The sequence below is a fragment of the Falco rusticolus genome, chromosome 7 (genome assembly GCF_015220075.1).
Source record: "Falco rusticolus isolate bFalRus1 chromosome 7, bFalRus1.pri, whole genome shotgun sequence".
Taxonomy (NCBI): Eukaryota; Metazoa; Chordata; class Aves; order Falconiformes; family Falconidae; genus Falco; species Falco rusticolus.
The window spans coordinates 65,079,273-65,098,677 of NC_051193.1; the positions used below are offsets into that span (position 1 = coordinate 65,079,273).

A 19,405-nucleotide genomic window follows, 5' to 3' on the forward strand; every position below is an offset into this window, starting at 1 on the left:
TAACGCAGGAATGCAGAAGCCATGTAGAATATAAAGATACTTCTTATTCTCAATTCACAAAATTAAGATGCAACTAGAAAAATGAAGACACTGGACAAGTTACAACCCATAGTAAAGAGTCAGCAGAGAAGGCCTTAAGACACTACCACTTACAACACAAAAAGCTCCCAAAGCAACCACCAACATCCAAAATACAAACTCAAATAATTTTTCATCTCTGGGAAAACATGATATCTAGCCTACTTTGGAGTGAACAGTAGCTTTTTCATGAAAACAGCATAAATCCTGTAGATTTCTCTATCAGAAAATAACAGTATCATGAGAGGATTTCCCTGATGGCATTGCACTGACTAAAGCCATCATTCTACACCCTGTAGCTTTCCACACACTGGAGGCTGTATCAAAGACAGACAGAGAAGATGACTGTGCTGGGAAGTGAGGGAGTCCGAAAGGGCATGCTGCTCTCCAAAGTATTCTGGACTGCTGAAATGGTTTGACACTGCACAGATTAAAAGCAGTCTCTAGGGCTAGTTTCCCCAGATCCTCAGTTGGCCCAAGAGTCTAGGAGTTGCAAAGGGGGTATTAAACCCACCTTTGCTCTCCTCCAACATGATAATGGTACAGAAGAGTGTAAAGAGCATCACAGGTGCTTTATTCTTCATATGCCATCTCTGCTAATCATTTGTTATTGTTAAATTACCATCCTTCTGCCTTCCCTTAATTTGGAGACATTTATGGTAAATATGAAGCTGCAGATAGATACAAGAAGCTGAAAGATGTGTACTTTGAAAAGGAAATATAGCTAGATAAAGTTGAAATCTAGAAGAAAAATGAGCCATTGCTGAAATACCATCATTAGACAAAAATCTTGTTAACTCAAACGCTGGGTGAAATTCTATGACCTGTGATAAACTTCAGGTCAGAGGTGATCACACAGTATCTCTTTCATGCTTTGATATTTATTAAATAAGATATTAATTATTAACGAAACCCACATGTGGAACGTCTTCTCAAACAGATTTGGAGGTTTCATATTGTTTTAATGTCCTAAAACACAGCTAACACAAACATAAAATGAAACATATTTGAGATTTAGTGCCCCTCTGCTGAAAGGTGAAGCAAATACTTTATCCACATGAATTCATTCTTCGGTTGAGACCAATGAAAACTTAGAGGCATCATTTGAACTATATTCTTCTATTAATGTATTAAAATTACAGAAATGAATAATAGAAGGAACAAAGATATCTGTATCAGAATACCAAAAAGTTAGACTTTGGTTCAATAAAGTGAGATGAATAAAGCTATTTATTTGCAGACTAACTTAATGTAATACAGTACCTACTAAATTGTATTTTGTCTGTGATACAGCAAAATAAATTGGTGAGTATATGAAGAAAAAAGATTGAGTTCATGGTGTTTTCAGACAAACTATTAACCTCTCCAGCTCAGACAATGCATTATGAAACCACGTTCTTCTGGCCTGGCCATGCTTTACTTCCAAAGTTTGCCAAAAATTTCTTTCTACTGATGTGTTAGGACAAAAGATTCTTTGTTCCATAAGCATTTATGAAGTCCATGCACCAACACCTTTATTAACTGTTCAGTAACCACACAAGACCTATTATTTAACTGCCTCATTGGATAAATACTCGCTTTTGTACCTCTTAAGCCATGGAAGATGATTTCTGCATCTTCTCCTGGAAGAAGAGATTCAACACTCCTTTTTTTAAATAAAGTGTTGAAACACCTAAACTGAGTAAACATGCAGTCATACTTCACCCATATTCTTTTCACTCTTTCCCTGTTGTATGACCAGAATAAACAGGGAAATGAACAAAAAGCTAATACTTACTTGCCAAAATGCTCACCTTTAGGATAAACAAACAAACCACAGTACAACATAGGAAAAAAGAAAAATATCCTGTTGCCACTGACAGGAATCACTGAAAGCACACAGTAAATGAGACCTTGTATCAATGGAGAATCAGATGAAAGGAAAAGGGAGAGAAGTAATGACAGTAAGATTACTAAAACCACAAAAAGGAGCATTTTGGAGCAGGGAGAATTCAGGTGATAATGCTCACTATAAACCTAAGGTTCAATTCAACTGCATTCAGTGAGAATTCAGGCGATGAGATTTAGTTTAAAACACAAGTTTACCTTGACTATCCAAGAAAACTTCTCTATTAAACAGCACAGTATTTCAGTTCTCCTACCTGCTGCCCCTTGGGTGAAGGCCTGGTATCACACATCCAGAATCTGTTCTGAATTACCTGAATGTAACGGCAGGTTGTCAGTCACCAGGACAGATCGCTCGCTCTCTGATGAGCTGTTTTCAGTGAGCACCCACACATACTCCATATCCTGAGAGTTCTGGTCACTGTGGAGATTAGTAAGGGTTGTTTCTGGGGATAAGGCAACCAGGACCATGCCTGAGCAAATATCATGATGCAACAGCATTCTTAGCATGCTTTTCCTCAGAACCCAAACTTCCTGAACAGTAAGGGAACCAAATCCACATCCAGGCATCACACTTTTCACGGTACCGTTCAGATGTAACTCAGAGCCAACTCTGGTATTTAAATACTCAAAAATACATCCTAGGAGTATGTGTCACTGGCATTCTCTCACAGCACTTTGCGTTAGTAGGACTGGAATTCACTCTGCATCGCGTTTTCAAAATGACAGTGTCATTTCACATAATCCCAGACATTTTTATTTTGCATTTGACAGGTTATTTATGAGACTACGCTAAGAATAAAGGTTTTTCTCTTTTTCACTCAGGAGGTTATTAGATCATGTTGATCTTTTTAATCAGCGTCTTTCAGGTCCTTTAACAAGACCATGATAACAATGGAAGTATTTCTTTCATCCATTTATATTCATGGAATTCATTGGGTCTTTGCTCAGCCCTTCCAGTTTTCTCTCACAAAATGGCTTTGATGTTCAAATGCAAAATATTCTGACAGACTTCTGGGTGCTGGTAGTGTTTATGCAGTTCTCAGAACAACAATAGCTATTCTAGTTGTATTCATTGAACCAGAGGATTCACTTCCTCCTACTTATTTGCCCTTGGTTTATAGGCAGTTCATGGAAAGCAAATCCACATCTGTCTTTCACTATCTTGTATTTACCAACCACATAGAAGAATTTAATAAATTCCTCTAAATCTTCTAAGTGATACATTACTCATGACAGCTTCTCCTTCTGCCATGTTTTCCCTCTTTGACACAAGTTTGAAGCTTTTGGACCTCTTTGGTGCTGCTTCCCTCACTTGGTAAGTGGCTGTCAGCGTTCGTATTTTTGCCATCATCTCTCATTCTTGGGGCATGTGAGGCTCTACGAAGTCTGAACTCACATGTAGAGATGGGACCTTTTGCACAATATTTGGGAAGTCCAGCAGCAGCCCAGACTCCTGGCTCTGATCACCCCGCTTCCCTTGGAAGTTCAGGCCAGGCAATAAAATGCTCCACGCCCTCGCACGCTTGCCCAGCTATGTGGCACAAGGCCAACAGGAGGTACCCACACCGTTTTTCAGTGAAGATGCTCCTTTCTGCCACATCCCCGACTTCAAACCAATGCGCTGGCAGGGCCCCTTCCCCCTGACAGACCCTGTGTGCAACCTTGCGCACCTACGGCTGCCCGCTCCCACCTCACACCAACCCCCACCGCGCTCCAGGGGCTGCGGTAAGGACCCCCGCACTGCGCCTGTCCCTGCTGTCCCGCAGAGGCCCTGCCCCGCCGCCTCGCCCCCCCTGAGGGGCGCTGCCCCGCCGCGCCACCGCGTCGCGCCTCAGCTCCGCGCCTCAGTGCAGCGCGCGCGGCGGCGGCGGGGAGCGACGGCCGCGCGCGCGCACTGCAGCCCCTCCCGCCAGCTCGCCCGCCTCTCAGGCAACGCGCAGCGCCAGAGGGAGCAACTGTCCCCTGCCGGCCTGGGCTTGTCTAGGCGCTGGGGGAGGTTCGTGCTCCATGGTAGGGTGTCGCGCATGCGCGGCCCGGCGGGGTTAGACCTGTGGCGGCCTGCACCCAGGTGAGGGGCGGCGCGGCCCGGCCCGGCCCGGCGCGGGGGGAGGCGGCTTTGAGGCAGCGATAACAGCTCGGGGGACTTGGGACTCCCGGCCATCGCTGGGGCCCGCTCCGCCTCGCTGTGCGGCGGGGCGGCAGCCGGGGCCCGCAAGCCGGGCGGCTCGGCCCGCCTGCGCGGGGGCCCCTCCTATACGGGGCCCGCTCCCCGGCGGCGGGGAGCCCCGGCGCGGCCCGCCCGGGCTCGGCCTGGGGCCTAGTGCCGGGGATGCGGCCAGGCGGGACCAGCGGTGGCCGCTGCGGCGGGAGGGCCCCAGGGCCGGCGTCCGGTGCTTCCTGCGGGGCGGGGGCAGCCGCTGGGCCGCGGCGGGGCCGGGGGCTCCCACGCCGGCGCCTCGGGAGAGTGGCGCTTTTGGGTTGTTTGTTTTCAGTTGTGGTTTGGTTGTTGTTTTGTTTTTTTTCCATGAGGGAAGTTGTGCCAGTCCTTCCCAAAGCTTCCCTTGATGCAAGGCTAGCAGATGGTGTGTTCTTGTTTTGCTTATTTCTAGCCCTCCTTCTGTTTCTAGTTCTGCTTTTTTGGAGGTGTAGCATCAGTCTGTCTCACTTCCTTTAAAAATACCCTTGTTTGGGAAAGGACTACGGAACAAAAGTGTGGGTTGGGGCTTAAACCCCATCTCCCACCTCATCCTGCATTCCAGGGATAGCATCTAGGTTGCTTTTATGTGGCTATGTTTGCTCTGTACCTGTTAGCAGGGCAGCAGGTGTGGTGGAAGATGGAGAGTGAAAAATGATGCATAGCTACTGAGGAATTTCTCTTCTTTCTCTCTTGTATTTAGGTAAACACTCTCCCTACCATCTCAGCAGTGTTACCTAATGTACAGAATTCCTTACTGGAGGTGCCAAGGCTTGACGGAATCTTGGAGCAGAATTCTAACAACCAGTTCTCAGGACTTTAAGAAGGAACTTGCCTTTTGAGGTAGACTTTTCCAGAATGTCTGCTGCAATGTCATTCGAAGTAGCTTGCACTGGATACTGCCATTAATGTACTGCTGGCTTGAGTGTGATGCACACTCCTGAGTTCTTGTATTTGTAATTTAAATACAGAGCTCTAACATGAAACACACGAGGGTTGCTTTATAAGGAAATAATTTCTACAAATAATATTAGAAATAATTTCTGTACTTCATTCTGTAATTTTTCTCTTAGCCAAACTCTCAGCTACTGTTTTTAAGAGGAGCAGATACTTTGTTCTGTTTTACTAGAGTCTGCCTACCCTCAGGAAGCAACTGAAGGTTGTGACCAGTGTGTAGTATGGGAGGCCATAGTGTAATTATACATTTTTTTCTGATTTTTCATAGCTTTTAGTGTCAGCCTCCCAGTGTTCTCATTCTGGGTGTGGGAAGAAGAGGGTATTTCTAAGGCCAGGTCTCCCCTAGGAGTGCATTAGACGTATAGTATGTGTTGCGTTTTTAGCAGTATGGAGTTCTTTAGCCCCAGCATATCCTCTGATCGCTTTCTTTTCTCTGATGACTGACTTAACTTTTGAGAGTGAAACAGACTGTATTAACAAACCTACAGCTTTGCAGGTTCAGCTGTATTTGTTGTATGGGCTTCACCCAGCACAGCTGACTTGTTTTGGGATTCAGGCCCTGGGGTAGCTAGGTTTTTGTAACATAAATATGGCCTAAGTAACTTAATTCGGGGGGGGGAGTTATTACGAACAAAAGCTTTTAGCTTTTTGGTTTGGGGTTGGTTTTTTTTTTGGGTGGAGAAACTTGTCTAATACATTAGTTTTCTATCTGTGTTTCATTCTTGGAATAACCTGAGATATTTCTGTGCTGAAACTCTTCAGTTAGCTCATTGGCAGTGTAAAAAGCAATAGGCAACCATCCCACTTGACTTGGAGGGATGTTGATTTAATTACAGATAACAACCATACACTTCATATCTGCTATTTTATCTTGGTTACCCATGTTGCTGAGCTTCATAGAATTGGACATTACATTTTTAGCAGATCAGGAAATCATGTTCATATTTCCCAAGTATTGTGTGTACAGTAAGGAATTATTACCTTGTATGACCGACTTTGTAACATAGTTAGAAATTACTTATGCGTTGTGTTCTCCAGATGAATCTATTGTGTACTTGTTAATTTTAAGTATTAAATGATTCTGTTTCAGGTAATTCAGTAAGATTGGCTGACCTGTGCTCTGACTTACTCAGCCACTGAAGAAAGGAGCTGAATGAGGCAGGTGCATTCTGCCCCTTCAGCTGCATCCATGTCTTCAGTGCTTTGAAGATACCTTTGATTTGCTGATGGCATTCACAGCAGTAGTGAAACCAATGACATTTTAAAATAAGTAAAATATCTGTACTATATTTCTGCTTCCGTTAATTTCTTCTTCCTATGCATTTGAATTTTTTGCATCTTTTAACCTATCTTAAAGGACTCAACAGCCATGCCTAATATGACATTGTTCTGTTGTAGTTGGTACAGGGGACTGAAAGATTGGATTGTGGAAACTTTCCTGAAACTGAAAAAAAAGCACCTAACTTTAGTCCAGAAGATTCTACAAAGTGAAGTCTCAGTTGATGCAAAGAATTTTTGCATATCTTTTCTGCTCTGTAGTGTGTTACTAAACATGCATAGTTTGGAGAGTTTTGCAGGGACTAAAACTGTTATTTTATTGGCAAGACTTTGCTAATCAAAATGTGTGATAAACAGCAAATGTGAAGCTGGGAGTTTAACAGAATTCTACAGGTTTCTTAACAGGTACAGCAAACTTTTGCCTGTACAGATTTCCATAAGGACAAACATGGCCTTCTCTGTTGTCTTATATTGATGGAACTTTCTTTAGATTCAGAGAAAGTCCTTTTGTGTTCTTAACTGTTTTTGTAGTTTCTCAATGGAAAAGGTGTTAAAAACTGCCTGCAGCACTATGGAAGCATGGAGACAAAATAGTCATCTGTTGAGACCCTCAAGGAATTATTGGGCAAAGTGACAGAAATGAAGAGCTTGAACCATCACTTCACCATGGCGGCAGCTGAATCTGACAAGGACTCCGGTTATTCAGGTTTAGCATTACCTTTTATATGTGTGTGTGTGTGTGTTATCTTGCTCAGGCTTTGCTTTTGTTGGTGATGATTGGCAAATCTGACTCTAGTCCCTTATAGTTGTGTCTCATTACCTGTTGGGGCTTTCTGTGCAAGACAGGTTGCGTCTGCAATCATCCTACCATCAAAACATTTTTGGAGTGGAGCTTTATGTAGTTATAAAGTTCATCCTTGAATTTAAATGGCATGGGAATTTAAAATGTGCCTAATAAAGAAATGAATGGAAAGATCTCAGACTTCATAGTCTAAAGTGGGGATGCAAAATTACTTTTTGTTCTTTGTAGGGACAAATGAACTATTGGATTACACTGTCTGATGTCTCTTACAATTTGACCAGATTGTCAGTAGAGCCTGATAAACCAGAGAGTAATTATTATAATGTCAGTAAAATGTAGACAGTATGCCATTTTAATACTCAAAAAACCTGCAAAGATAGCCTTTAAAAGAAAAAAGAAATGCTTTTATGAGAGATACCAAGACACAAAATGCCTGCAGCACAGACTGAAGCTGTGGCAATGCTGGAGCCCGTAATTCTTCCCTGCACCATATTTCAGAGCAGTCTTCGTGCTAGTGCATAGTCCACGGGAGACTAAATACAAAAGTACAAAAATTAATAGATTTTTTGGGAGACAACATCTGCATGAGAACTGGCCTGAAATAGAAAGTCTTTTATTAAAGGCTATTTGACAGCTGTCACAGCAGATCTAATTTTATTGGTATTCCAGAAGTAAACTTTATTGTTCTTTGTGACTTGGTTGAAAGGAAGCAGAATAGTAGATCTGAAAGGCAATAGCAAGGATACTGCATATGAAACAGCTAACAGCTGAATTCTACATGTGGCAGATGGAAGCTCAGAGTGCCTGAGTGCTATGGAGCAGACTGACTCAGAGGACGTGCTGAATGCGTTGGGTTGGAACGCAGAGGATGGGCCATGGCGATGCCCAATGACCACAAGCAGCTCCTTTCCTGCGCTTTCTCCTATGGTCGTAATGAAAAATGTGTTAGTTAAGCAGGTAGGGAAGAAATGATATGTTGGAAAATATTGCATGTTCTTAAATTGTGTTTTAAAATATTTTTCCTTTCAAAAAGGTTTTACAGAGTTGTTGAAGTTCAGAAAATAGCTGGTAACTTGAAAAGTTTTGTGACTGCCTGTTCTTTTGAGGGGCAGCTAGAATCACTGAGACTGAAAATACGTGAAATGGAGAAGCTCTGCTACATTTACTAAACCTCCTTGTCTCAAAGCGTTCCCCAAAAAATAGATCTTTAGGAATGTTATGTAAATAGCACCAAAGATCCGATGAAAAATTATTTTTTTTCCTTTTGAAAGCTGTTGTTTTCTTTTTCTCTCAATAAGGATGGTAAAGTAGAATGATAGGTTTTGCTTTCTAGTTCTTTGTTCCTAAAAGTGCTTTATGTGCAATGGGAAACACTAATCCAAAGTGTTATAAATCAAAAAATGAAATCAATGTCTGAAGTTAGCTCTGGTATTTTTACTTTGACAGTTGTTTGTCTTGGTTGCATGTGATGGCTGATATTGCAACAATTACATTCCCTGTTTATGTCCTCCAATGTTTGGTTGTGTGTTCTTCCAGCACATCTGTGAGACTCCTAATTTTTATGTTGCAACAAGATACCAGAGCTCCAAGTTCAAAGTGATGCCATAGTATTAGACCTCTTGCTCTGTACTCATGTTTTCTGAGCAGAGCAAAAAGCCCTTTAGTGGTTTTTATTAGAAAACTTCTGAGAATACATTGAGAAGGGGAGAAAAGAATACAGATCCTGATTCTTTTTCTGCTGGATTTATTTTGACAATAAGCAAAACCTGTTAGCATTGATACACAGTATTTGAATTTAACACAGATACTGGCTTCTGTTAGTATTTGGCAGGTTATGCGTTTGTGGGGGAGATGGTTCTGATCTGAGTATTGTGCTTTATCTTGACAAGAAGCAATTTTATACTTGTATTCCTAAATGTGTGGACACAATACTGTCTAAACAAATGCTGAATTTTTCATTTAGTAGGGAGTAGGAAAGCTTCACCAAAGGTTGATAGTCTTTGGCCCAGAGCTGAAAAATTAAACACAGATTGCAGTGGTAGTCTAGTATTAAGTTCCAGGTTGTGTTGCAAACAGTTAGGAGAACTGGCTAATATACATTTAAAAAAAAAAAAACAACAAACAAACAAAAACCAAACTGGTAGTGTAGCAGAAAGGTAATTTGGGGAGGAAGAATTGGAGATAGATAAAATTACCAGACTCTTTCTTGAGCAGTGTGTCATAACATCTAAGTCTGATTATGTATGGTTAAGGACAATATTGTCAAGTTGAAAAATGTTTACTGCAATAAACAAAAGCAACAAGTCTAGATCAGAATAATAACGAAGAGTCTCTGCCTCTTTCCATTATGCCTAGTTACCTCAGATAGTCATGCTGATCATATTTTTAAAATGGTCTTTTCAACACAGCGATTGGCTGGGCTCATTGGCCCCCCAAAAAAAAAAGCAGCATCCAGTTACGGCTGTTTATTTGTTCCAGTTTCAATTTCAATCAGCATCATCCTTCTGTCTTAGAACCACTGTGATCCTGTGCATTGATGGTTACCTGCTGTCCCAATTTCAGAGTGTAAACAGCTAACAATGTTACTAAAAAAAAAAAATAAGCAGGGATTAATTCTCTGAAACACGGTGCTGCTTGTGGCAAGGTTTCTGTAAGTCCTGTAAAAGTCCTTAATAAGTAGGAAGGCTTTTTAGACAAGTGACACTGATACATGCACGATGTTAGTTTTCATTAAAAAAAAAAAATCCCAAAACAACACTGCAGAATTAGTGAAATAAACATGTCCTTCTCCACTAAAAATGAGATTTTGGGTAGGAGAACAAGAGTAGAATACAAGGTGAGAGGAAGAGAGAAGAAAGTAGGTAACAGATAAAAAAACCCAAGAACAAGATAAGCAGTTACCACCGCTTTTCTAGCTTCAGTGATTTTTGGGGTGCTGTGTTAGATACTGTACAATTGTGCAGTAAATGACAACTTCTTCCCCCAAAACCTGGCTCATTAAGGCTGTGTATGCTCTGTCCTGTGTGTGTATAGCCATGGTATTAATATACTTCCTTACTCCTAATATCTCCGGATAATTTTCTTATGAATATGCTTGTCCTTTCTTCTGTGACAAGGTAGTAATATTTTACAGGTAGTTATTCTGTACCCCTATTCCATAAGCATCTTGGCCACTGAACCAAAGAAATTCTGTGTCAGTGTAGGTAATTGAATCTCATCTCCAAGTCTCAGTGTCTGAATTGGTGGGTGATACCTGCTTGTGCTCTAGCCCTTTACTGTGGGAACGAACTTTGGCAAAGCACATTAGCATTTGCCAGTTTAAATCTTGTGAAACTAGAGGAAAGAAGATGGATTTCAGATGACTCAGTATTGTACCAAAAATAATAAAATGCATTTGTGCTAGCTAAAAACTGGGCCTTCAGCAGGCCTGCCAGTAGCATTCCAAGTTGGAAGGAAATGGAAGAACAGCTGACAGTATATTATATTAGTATAATTGTGGTGATGACTTAAATAGATTAAGAAGTGGCATTTTTTGCTTCAGAAAGAAATAGTATCTCGTACTAGACCATTTGATATGTTCGGAGAAAAGCAGGCATGCTTTTTGGCCAGGAGATACCATGAAGTTCCATAGTAATGTATTGGAGGAGGAAGAGGTAATGTCTTGTAAAAATTGATGTATTTCCTTATATTGCAGAATATGGCTTGTGGGAAGGAGTAAAAACTTGGGGCATTTTTCTTGAAATACAGTGCTTTTATTGGCGCACACTATTTCAGCAGAGGTGTAGAGTTAAAGTGCTCTGGGCTTACAACAAGCTTTTTTTCTTGCACTGGTTAATATTCAGCATTTTGTTTTTCTACTTCAGAGTTCTAAATTTATTGAAACTGTGTATTGTACTTAAGAGTTACTGAACAGCTGTTGTCTATTTTAAATAACCATTTCAAAAGCTTGCTGTAAGAATAGAATTGACAAGATTAGAGTTGCTGCCTTTCAACATAGAGGGGGTCTGATTTGTTCCTAAAATGTCTGTGCAGTCTTTGACTCTTTAAAATTTCACAACCACGATGCTTAATTATGTTTCACCTTCTCTATACACTTGTTCAACCCCAAGTCTGGGTCAAACTTTTACATGAGCGTTGTACAATGTAAGCATGCACTGTAATCCTCATTTAGAAAAGCATGTATCAATTCAGATTGAATTGTTTTTAAATTTATCTGCTGCTCCATTGTAAAAGGATTACGGGTTATAGCTTTGATTCTGGTGCTGTGCTCTGTTATCAGAGAAAGAGAAGGATGAGTTTGATGGAAAACTGTTCAGAATGTATTAATTGGACAGTGTATATCAAATATGGAGAAATGGCACAGTCCATCTGTTTCATAAGGTTTTTTTATCCTTTTCTACAATGTTGTGGTAAAACTTCTGTTTTTTCCCTATTTGTGCTTCTCAGGGGAGTTCATCACAGCTTCAATCTTGGACTGTACAGCCATCCTTTGAAGTGATTCCAGCTCAGCCACAGCTAGTGTTTCTTCGTCCATCAATCCCACCTCCCATTAACCCTCACCCTGTTGGGAAAAAGAGAAATGACTCCACTAATTACCTGCCCATCCTGAATTCTTATCCCAAAATAGCACCACAGCCTTGCAAAAGAGATCACTCCTTTGATTTAGAAGAACATCAAGGAGCCAATTGCCATAAACGACTCTGCACAGAAGCACCCAAGATGGAGACTTCTCCTGTATCAAGGAGCACAGGCTTGCCTACTAGTCCTTTTGCCCACCTACCAGTTAGCTTTAAGACCCCTCAGGATTCTAACCAGCAAAATTCTTCAACGCTGGTGACAAGTGGAAAACTGTCAGCTCTTCCTGGTTTTCATCATGTTTCCAGTGACACTCAGAAAGTGCCAGGTTTGACTCCCCTTTTGCCTTTTGGAACTCTGCAGGCACCAAAGTGCACCCCTCATGAGAGCGAGAGTGCAGCACAGACTACGGTGCAGTCTGCAGTGTGGAGCCCCCCACTGGTACCAGAAGAGATTTGCACAACCCCTGAGTTGCTCTTGCAACAACAAAGCAAGTGCAGACGCTTTCAGAATACGCTTGTTGTGCTACGCAGGTCAGGGTTGCTGGAGATCACTTTAAAAACCAAGGAGCTCATTCATCAGAACCAGGTGACTCAGGCTGAGCTGGACCGGCTGAAGCACCAAACACAGCTTTTCATAGAGGCAATAAAGAACAATGCTCCACAGTCATGGGCAGAGCTAGAAGCATCTCTAACAGGATCTGATAAAGCTGATAACAACCTTGAAGATCCCACGTATCCCAACATTTAGTAAAAAGGTACATAGTTGTTGGTCAAGTTATTTCTGTACCTCCTATTTCCTGTCTTGAGTATTTTCTGAGTCCAGGACTTGCAAAGTGGCATGCCATTAACAGCTTGTCTTCAGAGCCAGTTGTGGGACTGGAATAGCGTGTTGGGGTCTTGAATGGGTACTTATTACTTCAGTGTGACCCTGAACTCCATGCTAACTCTGGGTACTCCCTTGAACTCGAGAAGCTTGGATGTGGTGTGCTGGCATGTTCCCATTCTTGCATTGGAAAGACAGTTGTTTGCAGTGTTCTGCAAGCAAGCATCCATCTTCCTGTTCACATCTTCAGGTAGTCGGTTCTGAGAAGGGAACAGCAGAACAAGCCCCAGTATTGGGCCATCATCAGTTGCAAGTAGATGAAGGGAGCTGGTGTGAGGAGAGGAAACTTACGTTGGTGGGGTGGTATCCTTAGGCTGTTGTCCTTTGTTGTAGCAGAAAGTCTTGCTGTGTGGTTTTAACACATTTGAATTACTGGAGATCTGCTTGTGCTGAAGCAGCAGCCTATATTCGCTGCAGTCTTTGGTCAAAGTGATGAGTGTCTTATGACCGAAGCGAAATGATGTGTTTTGATGAGTATGCATTTGATTTTGATCTGTAGAGTTGAATGAGCAAAAATCGTAAGGCTTGCACTGGAAGTGTTTGTTCCAAAGCCATATTTATTAATGGCTAATAAGTGTACAGGGCAAGTGGCTTCGGATTTTCTCAGTAGCTAACAAATTGAATGTTGTTATTAAAGACTTTTTAAAATCTTTTAATTTTAAAGACACATAAAGTGACTTTTTCAAAAACAATACAAGGAAGATACTCACCAGGCTTAATTTGACAAGACTAGTTGCGTATTATTTGGTATGTGTGTCTTTAGTTTACAAGCCTAAACTCCTGTTTTTTCTGTGAAATCAGATTGCTAAGTATATAAAAAAAAAAAGGGGGGTGAAAGGAAAAGGAGCATAATGGCCTGTGGAGAAACAGGTCCTTCTCCCGAGACCCTTCCCTCTCCTTTTTATTTGAAGAAATCAGATGAATCTACCTGGAGAAGGGAACAGGAGGGAAAGAGAGAGAGATATGTCAGCTTGGATAATTTCCCTGAAGGATTTTATTTGCCTGAGTTTGAACTTAAAAAACCCAACCACCAAAAGCCAAACCACAAAACACTTTTCTTCCACATAATTTTACATCATTCCTAGCCTGCTTGCCTTGAGATACAGGTAATACCACTGTGTGCATAAGATACTAAGCCTTACTAGTAGAGATCTACAGTAGTCATGTTACAAAAGCTGTTCTACAGACATTACCTAGACATTCAGTTATGTCATTTCCTCCAGTCTGAAGGGATTTTTTCCGAGGCAGTCTGTGGAGAGAACCAAGAATGGCTTTGTCTAAGAAAGTTAAGGAATCTGGGTTGTTTATGGTATGTTCCTTTCTGTGTGACAGTGTTTTCAAAAAAATTGTGCAGTCTAGGTGGCTGGGTATTTTGATGCTTTGATCACTTCTATCATCTGTTTCAGATTCTTAAATAAACAAAAGTAGAGTAGATGTCTAGCTAATTTGTGACTAGACCTTTTCATTTTCTGATGCGTCTGGGAGTCAATATTGCAGAAAACTGTAGAGAATGCATTTGTAGTCTTCCTCAAATACGTGCATTAGAGAAATTGAAAGGGCCTTCTCTCTTCTAAGGGATTTCCCCCTTTTTACACTGATGAAAAATGCCGTACATGCCTCACGAAGAGGAGATGTGAATCATATTTGTAGTAGCCATAGGCCTAGAGAGAGATTTCATGGCAGGATTTGTCCTAGTGGAGCTGTAGCAGACTAGCAGCCATGCCTTTCATGGTTATCCTGCCCACCTCCAGAGACCAGTGCAGTCCGTGGAATTGATTAAAAGGAAAGCATTCATAGCCTGTGTTCTGTCATGTATTTTTTTAAATATACCTGCTATAATTGCGTACTAGGATGTCTCATCATTCACAGCACAGCAATATTGAAACTTAAGCCAGCAAATGCAGAAGACAAGAACACAGCATAGTACAGCGTAACAATGTAGGACATGTCCGATCTAGCTCTACTGGAATCAGTTGTTATATCTCTACCAAATGACATTTGACAGGACAGATGTGATAGTACCTTAGGCCGGCCGTTTGTGAAAGTATTCCAGAAGATAAGCTTGTTTCTTCTGAGCTTCTTACAGGAAGGAAAGGAGGCAGTAGGAGGCAGTTCCATTGATTGACGCCTGTAATAGGTGTCACCTAGAGGTGAGCTGTGAGAAAATGCATGGGATATCTTTTCTACTTTTCCTAAAATTATTATTTTACCCATCAAATAGGGGAATTTGAGGTTCAGAATGTATATATTTTTAGGAAGTGATTGCCCTAGAAAACAAGGTGATGGATGGACTCAGGCTACCTGGAGATGAAAGGAAGTCAGCAGGGGTTCAACTTCTTTCTTTTTTCTGTTTGAGACAAGAAAAAGTAAGCCTACCAGTATTCTCTTCTCCATCCTATTTCCACTGGTCTGATAGAGTAAAAGGAAGGAAAAATTGGCTTTGCAGGGTAATACCCTCTGACTTAGGGAGACTTTGGCTGGTAGAAATCTTTTATAGCCCTCACAGTACTACATGTATTTTTTTCCCCAACAGCACTGAGGGTGACCTGAAGTGGGTGTGCTTATAGCTGATGGGCCTTTCAGCTGGTGTAATTTGTATAAACATATATTCAATAAATCTGTGAATAAAGTCCAGCAGCTGGTTAGAAATCTCGTACTGGGCATCAGTCCAGACTATAATAGTATTTGCTGAACTAGAAAAATCCACTCTGGAACTATTATATGTAAATCTGGGGCCCCTTAGGAACCATATCCCTAGATAACTGCAAATCTTGATGCAACATCTATAAAAAGAGGATGTTGAAGACCCCAGTGATAGATATGTCATCAACTGCCGTTCTGTTCAGTTTCTCTTAGCAGCCTTTATTCCTGGAAGCCCTGGTAAACCTTTAAACAATAAGGGCTTTCCTTTTTTTTGGTTGCAATTTAATAAAATAGGTTAGCTTGGAACTGTGTCGAGAAAGTTACTTGACTACATCAGGACCAGAATAGATCCTGATTCTGGGCAGGATCTGGAAGTGGTCCAGTAGATATGAGCAGAAACATTAGCTTCTCTGATTGGAAACCTGTAAGCAACTTCCAGGGTTTTTTTGACCTTTGAAGCAGCAAGACTTTGTATTAACAAGTTAGCTGAAGACAGCTGTCCCAGTCTAAAAAGTCAAATCGGATGGCCTGTTAGGGTTTCAGTTGCTGCTGACAACTAGCAGGCGGGGTCGCTTGATGGGTCAGACTGCTGTTTTTCTATTAAGTTTTAATAATTGTTGGTATTTTTGATTACTTTTACTACGTATTTTTCAAATGCTACTGCTTTAGTTGGAATGTAAACATTTTCTGTACTTTCTAAGTCTGTTGCCAGCTCTGAATACAGTAGCCCAAGAACTCTGTTATAGAACATGACATTTTTGCTAAAACTTTACAGAAACAGACTGTGAAATATGAATGAAATAAAGTATATACTTGAAAAGGTTGTGGGTTATTTTGATGCTGTTAAACTGCAAAGCCCTTGATTCCAAAGCACACTTTACTTACAGCTCCACAGCAACATGTTGCCCATGTGGGAAAGTGGAGATCCAAAAGTGATACTATGATGTATCTCTGAAGAGAGTCATGTGAGCTTTAACAGTATGTATGAATTAAAGGGTCTCTGGGAGGAGCATGAGTAAAAGAGTACAGAACTCTTGAAAATTATTGTCATGGGTGACCATTGCCATAGATCTGTCATGAACAACCTGGAAGGATTTTTTTAATCTCTGAACTGTTATCTCTATGTGATAACTGTACATTATGCTCACCGTCTGTGCAGGGTGAACTCCTATACTGCATCTTAATCCTGTCAGCTGGGTATGCAGGAGTTCTAAGTTACAAACGTAGGATCTTGGCTACCGAAAGAATTACTTGAGTGAATAACTTTTCTGTCTTGAAGAACATTCTTCAACAAAATCTCTATACCAACTTTTCACTAAAGCACATTTTTCAAAATGGGGCTATCTTTACACAGTCTTGTCTTTGTTCAAAGATGACTCTTGCAGTGAGAACTGGGCAGTCGTGCCCAGAACATCCAGCAGCCTTGTGGTGTGAGATCCTGTTCTAAGGTAAGAGAGATTCTGGTTAGAGTTCTTGGCACCAGGCAAGGCAATGACTTTAATCTCATTACCTTACATCCAAAAAGGAGTGCCATCAATTGAAGTAATTTTATTTTCTGAGACTAGAAACCTCAGTGTTTGCAAATTTTGTATTTGTAAAAATTATGGGTAATTGTACCCAGGGAATTTTCAGGTGTCTGTCTCTTCTGGCTCATCTATCTGCAGGATATCAGGCCTGTTCACCTTTATTTCACTGAGGCCAAAAAGGTGAATTGCTTCTTTCAGGTGCACTGCACTTCTTTTCCTTCTTAAATCAGTACCTCCTTTGAGGTACGTCCACGAAGCAAACTTAACGGTTCCAGTGTAATCTGATTCACAAGGCAGAAGGCAAACGCTGTGTGTCCAGTCTGCTTCCTTGTATAGCAGTTTCCAAGAGTTCCTCAAATTTTTGTTTGAACTAAAGCGTGTTTATAGAGGAAGCATTCTGCTTTGATTTGAAAGCTCCTAGGGATGAAGAATCCACCCAAATTGTTCAAAATGTAATTACTTACTGTTAAAAATGTGCCTCTTAAATTGAGCCTGAATTTGTTGTCTTTCAGTACCCAGCTGTCAGATCTTTTGCCTTTTGTCTGCTAAAGTGAAGTGCATGCTGTGACGTTACTGTTTTCACTGTAGGCATTTACAAACTGAAAAAGTCATTCTTCAGCGTTCTTTTTTAAAGTAACTGATAAGCTCTCAAATCTTTTGAATCCTTTATTCATCTGTGGTGCTCTTCTTTGGGTCCTTTAAAATTATTTAAATGCATTTTTAATTGGAACACTAACATAACTGAACATAATAGCAAAACAGGATTGCTAAAAGAGTTGTACAATGTCAACCCTTCCTGCTGCTACTCTGCCTCATTTTTATAGCAGCCTCAGCCATGGCATCAGATTGGAAGTCTAAATCATCCCTGGACCTCTTGCTTCTGCGGTTGGTGAACCCCTGTCCTTTTGTTTCCGCAGTCCTTTGAAAGCAGTTTCCAGACAGAGAACAAAACCCCTGTTTTTAGTAAGTGACCAATTGCATTCATTAATTATGTCTGCTTCTCTCTCTCAAAACTTCTACACCTTTACATTTTAAAGGTAATTTTATGTTGTGTTCTATTTATTAAAAATAGTATTAAATTGTGTTACAGTCAAGAATCAATTTTATACCTTTTTCAAAATAAGAGTAGAAGATAGTCTTTAATAGATTTGTGTATGATTCAAAACCCATAGTTGTAAGGCGTTTCATGCCATCCGATTAATTTTGTATAATTCTGGGTTCAGTCTGTGTCATGTGGCACACTTAAATGCCCATCAGAAGTATAAAAATTCTATTGTTGGCTTTGTCCTCAACCAATTTTTAATTCTAGTTCATCAAAATGAGTCAATTTTATTTGGCCAGCTCTTTTTCTTACAAGCTTCATTAATTTCAATTATTTTTGCTTTATATGGCCTGGATTAATCAAAAATCATGGGTTATTCCATTATTTTCTCTCAGTTGTCCAGCCTATGTTCATTCAGAGCAGTCTGCCTACCCACTGAAAGGTTGATGCTGTATTAGTTCCTCTGTTCCCTCAGTCCTCTGAAATCTTTCCTAGTGTTCTGAAATTCTTTGAAATAGTATGGATGGTCCAGAGAGCTCCTTGGTTAGCTCCTGTTAAATTTTTTGATTGCAACTTATTCAGACTTGCTGACTTTAAAATTTTCAATAACCATTGTTTAAAATACCCTGAATTACTTTTTGAAGTGGAAATCAAGCTGCTGTCATCATATGAGAGGAATACATCTGGCTTTTTTCTAATTGCTCAACAGAAATTTTTGTGAAATGCTTTTGCCATTCTGCACTGCAGCAATATAATTTCCATCCTGAACTGGAGCACTGCCAGCATAAAGATTTCTTATGCATCTCGTACATTTTAAGAAATGGAGGAAGTAGGCTTTCCAGGGCCAAAAGGGGAGTCTCATCAACATCTTCATTGTTTTCATCTCGTTCCTACTGCGATTAAATTAATTGAGTTAGTTTAATGGAACTGGAATGACTCTTAGCATGCCCACTTAGGCAATCTTACCTTTTTTCCATGGCAGTAGTAAGGGGGTTTTTAGGCCATTTATATTTACCAGGACTAAAAAATCCAGTAACAGACAGAAAACCAATCCTTATTGTTTTTTAATAGATAGGACTGCTTGAAAAATTTCTGTGTTTTCAATAGAAATCTCCTATGTTTTTATTGGAAATGAAAATTTATTTTGGCTGGAAGCTTAGTGTTTTGCAACATAAGTTGTAGCATTCATTTTTCAGTGAACCTCAAGCACTGTGGGAATAGTCTGGGCTGCAGGGGTGGGGGAAGGTGTTACTTCCCTTTACCCTCATCGTCTTTCACTGGGTTGGTTTTGGTTGTTTTGGATGTTTCCATCACCTCTTGCTGAAGAAGCAGAAGCCCACATAGCTAAAACTGCTCAATTGTCTGTGATGGAGGAGAGACTAATAGAGAACTCCTGAGTTAGCATGAAACAGCATCTCCTGAGAAAACTGCTAGCTCAGTGAGTACAAATTCCATTTTTTCACCGTATTCATTAAAATTCTAATTAAAAATCATATTAAGGGGTTTGTTTGGTACAAAACATCACTGTGCCAGATAGG

The 19,405-nt window shown here is 40.7% G+C and overlaps 1 protein-coding gene across 7 annotated transcripts; it reads left to right on the forward strand.

Moving 5' to 3' along the window:
* Positions 1-3,923: 3,923 nt before the first annotated feature.
* CIPC (CLOCK interacting pacemaker) lies at positions 3,924-16,122 on the forward strand. 7 transcript variants are annotated; one of them, XM_037394160.1, is made up of 6 exons: positions 3,924-4,033; positions 4,863-5,002; positions 6,207-6,386; positions 6,926-7,100; positions 7,984-8,153; positions 11,643-16,122. In XM_037394160.1, the coding sequence occupies exons 4-6, from the start codon at positions 7,034-7,036 to the stop codon at positions 12,519-12,521; spliced, it is 1,116 nt and encodes a 371-aa protein (XP_037250057.1). In that variant the 5' UTR covers positions 3,924-4,033; positions 4,863-5,002; positions 6,207-6,386; positions 6,926-7,033; the 3' UTR covers positions 12,522-16,122. The 7 variants fall into 7 exon arrangements, with proteins under 7 accessions (XP_037250057.1, XP_037250056.1, XP_037250062.1 ...); XM_037394159.1 differs by lacking the exon at positions 6,207-6,386; XM_037394163.1 differs by lacking the exon at positions 4,863-5,002 and having other exon boundaries at positions 4,003-4,033.
* Positions 16,123-19,405: the final 3,283 nt, after the last annotated feature.